Source organism: Rutidosis leptorrhynchoides, chromosome 11 (assembly GCF_046630445.1).
Source record: "Rutidosis leptorrhynchoides isolate AG116_Rl617_1_P2 chromosome 11, CSIRO_AGI_Rlap_v1, whole genome shotgun sequence".
NCBI classification, from domain to species: Eukaryota; Viridiplantae; Streptophyta; class Magnoliopsida; order Asterales; family Asteraceae; genus Rutidosis; species Rutidosis leptorrhynchoides.
Genome location: NC_092343.1, coordinates 330,913,159 through 330,920,743, shown reverse-complemented (window position 1 = coordinate 330,920,743; position 7,585 = coordinate 330,913,159). Strand labels below are relative to the sequence as shown.

Here is a 7,585-nt window from a genome sequence, read left to right as displayed (position 1 = left end):
GTTTTGTTATCGATGGGAATCAGCTTCATCAAGTCACCAGAGAGTAGCTTTTCAAACAACACACTGACAGCACTTGAAACAACGATTTCAGCCATTGGAATTTAGAGATTGATCAAACGAGTGTTTGGTTGGTTGTAAATGGATCTGGCTGATTTCAAAAGATGAAAGAAAAAAGTAGAAGACCAAGAATCTTGGAGAGGAATTGCAGATGAAGTAAAGTAGTAATACTCTTCTTGATTAAAGAGTAATACTATTTCTTAATTAAAAAGTAATACCAGTATTATTCTTGATTGAAATGTAATACTATTATTCTTGCTTGAAAAGTAATACTATTATGCTCGATTGAAAAGTAATACTATTATTCTTGATCAAAATGTAATGTAATACTATATTATTCTTGATTGAAAAGTAATACACTTTTAAATAACTTCAAACTATCAACTATCAAACTATACACTTTTAAGTAATACTATATTATTCTTGATCAAACTATCAAATAACTTCATTTATGCTGTCCAACAAAAAAAGAAATTATTTGTAAACCTGTGAAGTACACTTTTAATTCACAACTGAATTGTAAGCTAAAGTTAATATTGATTAGTAATATAGTCCTGCCAAACTTTATTGAGTTAGTTACTAACAATATATTGGTCTCTTCTATAATCCTATCAAATTAAATCATAACTAATGCACCATCATTTAAACAGATTTTCAAGTTATAAAAGAGATACACGATGATATTCGAAAACATACCTTTACTGGAAATCTCATAATACCCCACTTTATTTGTCCTTGTAACATTCGTACGTACAACATATGAATCACCTGTGGAAGTACAAATAAGACAATGATAGTTTTAACATCATATGTTTATGAGTGCATAGCTTCGAGTAATTGATTCGATGTATGTATCATTGAGTATTTGCAGTGAACCTCCAAGTATTTGAGTTTTGTCACCATCACAATTTGACCATTTCTCCAAACTTGGCATATTATAAACCTCCAAGTATTCTAATAATGGAAATGCAATACCATTAAAATGTGTACAATTTGCGCACCCCTTTTATTGTAAGCTCTGTTAACTTATCAAATGAAGGATCAACCAACTAGGAAATTGCATTTCCCCGTAGTTCCAAATCTTCAGTTTTTTCAACTTACTGGGAGGTCTCAGTCTTTCAATCACTTCATATTCTGTTTGCAAATTCCGAGAATCATCAAATTTATCACCCCATTCCATATCCAAACTAACAAGACCCTTCTTTCCTTCTAAGTTGGCATCCATTGCGTGTTGCACATCTGTCACTTTTTCCAATCCTCTAATAGAAAGATGACCGTCAAGGTTCACGAGGCCTTCAAGGTCCGATACCTTGACACTGTTAGCTCCTTGGATGAAAACCTTAGTTAGAGTTTGTAGACTAGTTAACCCACCTATCCCTAAGGGTGTCTTCGTTAACATTGGAGTACGACTCATGTCAAGATGTCGCAGATTTATTAACTTAGCAAAACTGACAGGCAAATCAAATAACACACTACAATCACAAACCAACAGGGTTTGTAGATTATAAAGCTCACCTACTTGTTCTGGTACTTTTTTTATATCTGTTCTTGAAAAATTGAGGTAACGCAAATGCTTGAGACCGCCAATGGATTGTGGTACTTTTTGTATTGAACACCGAGTTAAGCTTAGCACCCTCAGGAGCTGTAATCGGGGAAGCAATTTAACAAGAACATGGTCTGATGTTTTAAAGCGTGACCACAAATTAACTGATACCGGTAAGAACGTTCGCAAGCGTCTTGATTTATGTAATTCCTTAAAGTTTATAAATTCTTCATCTGGTTGATTTAAAAATGAAAAGTGACGGATTTTATCAAAAGCTTCATCCCTACCATTTTCAAATATCTTACCATCCAACATAAAGAAGAATTCTCCTGCAACACTTATGGCCAAGTCATGCATCAAGTCATGCATTATGTATTCTGATTTGTTTTCAGTTGAATGCTGAAAAAATGATCTTGATAATAGATCTTCAAAATACTGGTGACCCAGACTCTCCATTGTCTTAGTGCCCTTTGATTCAGACATAAACCCCTCTGCCATCCATAGTAACTCTAATTCGTTCTTGTTGAACAAGTAGTCTTTCGGGAATAAGCAGCAATACACAAACAATTTTTTCAGATGTAGAGGAAGATCATAGTAGCTCAGCTTGAGAACTGGAAGAATATCACCTTCGCCATCATCTGAACTCCATATCTCACTCTTCAACAACTTATCCCATTCATCATTTCCTTTTCCTTTCAAAACCCTCCCAATTGCTATCAATGCCAAGGGCAACCCCTTACATTTCATAATTATATCTTGAGCAAGTGATAATAATGGATGGTTGTCAAAATTATGCTCATTTATGGCAGATTTAGCCAACCAGGACAAAGAATCTTCATCCGATAGAATCTCTAGATTGTGACATTTAACATTGTCCATCGTTGATGCAACCTTCATCTTCCGTGTAGTAACTACGATTTTACTTCCTGGCGCCCCCTTAAGTGGTTTTTCAAGATCTTTCCACTTCTGGTGGTCTTCATTCCAAACATCATCTAACACAAGTAGAAACCTTTTGTTTGAAAGATACTCTTTAAGGACCTCTTGAAGGCGATTTTTACTAGCTGGTGTGTTGTCCTCTCCGGAGACAGCTTGATAAATCGCCTTGCTAACAGTGAGCACATCAAAGTAGTTTGAAACACAAACCTATGCTGTTAGTTCAAAGTAATCCTTCACTTTTTCATTGTTGTACAAAAGTCTAGCAAGAGTTGTTTTCCCAACTCCACCAAAGCCAACTATGCACACAACGCTCACATTTGGATTAAATGATTCATCCCCCAACAACTTCTCAAGCACTGCCGCTTCATCCTTTTCCCGACCCACAACTGGAGACTCATCTAACAGTGATGTTTCCTCAAGTCGTTCAAAATTTCTGTTTGATCTAAGTGCGAGTATCGTATTGATATCTACACCTAACATATTTTTATTCTCGTAAAGACCATTCAATTTTTCGGTAATTTCATCAAGCGTAGAACGCATCTTACGACCATACACCATTTTATGAGGTGATAAATTAGTACAAAAACTTGGAATGGTCTTTTACAATACCTTACCAGTGCTTGTGCTGCCACGTGATTCATTATTCAACTTTCTTCGCAAACTTTCGGTAGCCATATCATCGAGTACATCTTCTATGTCATAAGCTAGACGATGAAGATCTAATAGCCAGACTTTAACAGCTTCCTGTGTTATATGCCTCTCACTTGCATCAGCAAGCACAGCTTCAATATATGTCCACTTTGTCTTCAGCTTTTCCAGCCGAGATTCGATTCCTTCTGATCGAGTCAGTTTTATCAAATCACCAGAGAGAAGCTTTTCAAGCAGCACAGTGATAGCACTTGAAACAACGATTTCGGCCATTGGAATTTAGAAATTGATCAAACGAGTGTTTGGTTGGTTGGTTGGTTGTAAATGGATCTGTTTGATTTGAAAAGATGAAGGAAAAAAAGTAGAAGACCAAGAATCTTAGGGTGGAATTGCAGATGAAGTAAAGTAGTATACATTAACAGGCTGTGAGTACTCAGCAAAAAAAAAAAAAAACGTATTAAATGTACATATCCTAAACTCTATGTAATTCTGTTTAAGACCTGAAAAAAATACCAGCAGTCATATCAACATCAACTCATCATATAGTCAATTACATTATCATCACATTAGTTAAGTTTGAACGATTTCTATTAAATTAATATCTTGTCAAGAGATAAAAACGATATATTGTCAATAGAGAATGGTGAACAATGTACCTTCAATCCCTACTACTACATCCACCAACAAAGCTCTTAATAATCGTATCAGTTTGAAATCGCAAGTCCTGGAAGTGTAACCTTCCCTAACGTGAATCTGTATGATACGAGGTGCTTGCTAATCTGCTTAGAAAAAAAAAATTGACGTTAAACACATAAATAGGGATAAAAGCTGAAGATGTAAATAACAGAAGAATTTAAAATTCACAAAGGGCTTCGATGATTCCTAAAAGAAATGAACCGTGCATAGTAATCTTTGCAATCGTGAATCCAAACATGTAGCTGAAGTAAACAACAAATCCAGCTGTAAATAAATAAGAACAACGATGTGGATAACTAATTTAAGGGAAAACATTGCCTTTGCTAATGGACCCTCCCGTTTCATCACCCAATAACGTCTAATTAGTCAGTCAACGCTAAAAAGTCAGGAGTCGGTCAAAGTCAAGTTTGGTCAAACTTAGTTCAAAATTTGTTAACCTTTTATAAAGATTGTGTCATACAAATATCTTTGAAATATTTATGTTTGATACACATAAATATAAATATGATAAATGAGGAGAACGTGCTGAATGTACTTCACAACTGCCAATCTGTGATAGACAATCCACAACAAAGTCAACACGATGTACGGTCCCGCAAGACGAGTAAATCACGGCACAAATTTCAGTTCTAGCAACATCCTCAACAGTTATGTAGAACTCAGAATTATTCGGCAGGTACTCGACGAGTACTCAATTTTTTACAACTCAGTTGAAAGTAGCCGAAAAGTATCTTTATTGTTTATCCTTCTAAATCACTTTACTTTACAAACAAAGTATTATTCTTGAAACATATTATGCATGCTTATTGTTATAGTTATTTTTTTTTTTTTAGCTATCAAACTATTCCTGAACCCGAAATTACCCACACCACATTTTTTTTTTACTTATTTTGACCCATTACTCAAACAGTCAAACCGCCTATTTTGCCACCTGTAGAATATTGTATAGATTCAAGCTTGGAATCCCATATCACCCGGAAGATAAGTAGTAGTATTATGGCAGAAGTATTCGCTCAATCTTACTGTTGTTTGAAATATCATAGAACTACAAAATCGATACACATAAAATGACCACCCAAATATACACACAATGTAAGCCTTTTGTGTGGTTCAGATAAAAAAATTAAACTTTAACACCCTCACAAGAAGAAATTATGTACCATCCATATATGCAAACAAACCAGATTGCTCCAGTGCTGAACAACTCGGAATTACTTAGTGAGTACTCTGTCAAACTCAATTAAATTTGGTCAAAACTCCAGATTACTCAGAAATTTGGTCAAAAATCGCCAAAACTTGAGATTACTCGGAAAATCAGTCAAAATTGGTCAAAGTCAAACTTAGTTAACATCCGAGTACTCCGAGAGTTGCTGAGTACTCCCTAAAAAGTCCCGACCGAGTACTCCCCGAGTAACGATTTTTGAGACCTTGGATAACTTCATGTTACATTGATATATAAACACCTAGTAATTAATATTAATTTTATTATAATAATATAATAATAATAAAGTTGAGAAGAGTACCATAAAAAGGGATTAACAGAAAAAACTTGGACATATTGTATCCCACAATGGAACTAGTGCTAATAAAAAAAATGCTACAGACCCAATAAACCGTCCTCAAAGGATGAATCTGAACAACATCAAAGAAAGGGGTGAAGTTATAATAACGGATGTTTAGGAAAAAGTAAAACGAAATTATAGGCACAAGGGGACACGGGGTTTTTTATGTTTCGTGAAGCAACTAAAAAACGTACCTGAATAATAATAGCACATGGTTGTAAAACAAGGCAACGGAGTACACCCTGGAATTGAACTTCGTTTTCCAACCATTAAGAAAAGATACAGACTTGGCAACTAGTAGAAGTAGCCCAATATTGTAACCACATAAGAAAGGTAATACGTAAAAATCACATAACCTAAATAAAGATCATTAAAATGAATAACTAATAACAGATATATATACTCCCTCTGTACAAAAATTAGTGTGACACTCCACATTTGTATTTACATTGTTTCAACCAACCGTCCACTTTCAATAACGGATGTCTGTGATTTACACATACCTTATTATATGTACATATACTAAACTGTATGTAATTGTGTTTAGGACCTGAAAAGATACTAGTAGCAGTCATCTCAATATCAACTCAATTAGTCGATTACATTATCATCACATGAAAAAAGTATGAACGATTTTTTATAAAAACGATATATTATCATGAGAGATTAGTGAACATTGTACCTTGAATCCCTACTTCATCCACCAACAAAGCTCTTGTTCATAATTGTATTAGGTTTGAAATAGCAAGTCCAACAGAATCCCCTTTTTTTTCAATTTTTCACAAAAACTAAAATTCAATTTTTCACAGAAAACTAAAAGTCAATTTTTTAACGATTGAACTGAGATCTCGACCTATAAAGCGAAAATAATAATAAGCACAAAAGCTATGGTGTAGCGTATGTAATGCTGGAAACAAAGAGTATAACCACGGCTCGTTAACGATAAAGCCATGATTGTTGTTAATTCTAGGGTTTAATTTTTGAGAAATTAAGTTAACATGAATTTGATGAATTTACAGTTGCGTAAATTTGATAAGTTTGAGAAAGAAATGACCTTTTTTTAATTAGGGTTAAGCTATTTATACGTTTATTTTTGTTATAATAGCCATAAAAGTATCGGTAGGTCAATTGATTTCAAAAAGTGTTCTAATGCATGTTATTGGTGTCAGTTTACCCACGTGCATTCTTAAAAGCTAACGGAGGTTGTATAGAGGAGAGAGTTAGGCATTTTTAGGATACGATTCTTTCATGAAAGTTGTTCTAATTCCATCACCCAACACGCGTGAACTAAAATCAAGATCTGAAAATTCGAGAAACGCTCCAATTGAATTGTTGACAAAATTCTCATTGGCTTTGACTTTTCGATCTGTTGTTCAGAGATCGTTACTTAGGTATTCGTATGTGAATGTTTACTATAATTGTTTGAAGTTTACGTAATGAGATCGTTAAAGTTTAATTCAAAGTTAAATTGACTTGTCCATTGCACGACAGTCAGAGACTTTCGCCCGATTGAGTGACTATGTCGCACAATAGAGTTAAGTCGGTGGAATATTATGGAGTATTGTCAATCGCACAATAGTGTGAGTCTGTCGTAAAACAGATAGAGTCTATCGCACGACAGATAGCTCACAATATATAAATAAGGGCTACGAGTTTCATTCTAATGTTACATACTTTGCATAAACCCTAGCCGCGTATATTTAGGTGTCGATATAATCTCTTGTAGATTTGATTCTTCGATTCCGTTAATTTAAGTTTATTCGACGAAAGTTTGTTCTAATGTTTTTCGCCTCTCGATCGAGTATAAGTTTGTTATAAGATCCGCATTAGCACCCACAAAGTGCTATTAGAGCATTGGTTGGTGATACGAACATTTTTTAATCGGAATAGTTGTTTTGGGTTTTCTTGAAAAATTTGAGTTTTTGTCAAAAGATTGGATTTTTACGTTTAAATTTTGGACCTTTGAGTGTTTTTATGTTCCATCGTGTTTTCATAAAGTTCCTATTGTAAAGGTTTAGGTTTTCGTTCGAAAATGATGTTTTCAGTCGATTTAGGTTCAAACCCCTAATTTTTTGGTGTCATACGACAGTCTCGTATGTATAAACCCAAATAAACACAATTCAATGAAATGAGTGAGCTATAG

At 34.4% G+C, this 7,585-nt stretch overlaps 1 protein-coding gene across 1 annotated transcript; it reads right to left on the bottom strand.

Moving 5' to 3' along the window:
* Positions 1–657: 657 nt before the first annotated feature.
* LOC139875760 (putative disease resistance RPP13-like protein 1) lies at positions 658–3,457 on the bottom strand. Its single transcript, XM_071863063.1, has 6 exons — positions 3,146–3,457; positions 2,790–3,076; positions 1,159–2,705; positions 934–1,011; positions 754–825; positions 658–665 (listed from the first exon to the last, which is right to left on the bottom strand). The coding sequence occupies exons 1-6, from the start codon at positions 3,455–3,457 to the stop codon at positions 658–660; spliced, it is 2,304 nt and encodes a 767-aa protein (XP_071719164.1).
* Between the last annotated feature and the right edge of the window lie 4,128 nt (positions 3,458–7,585).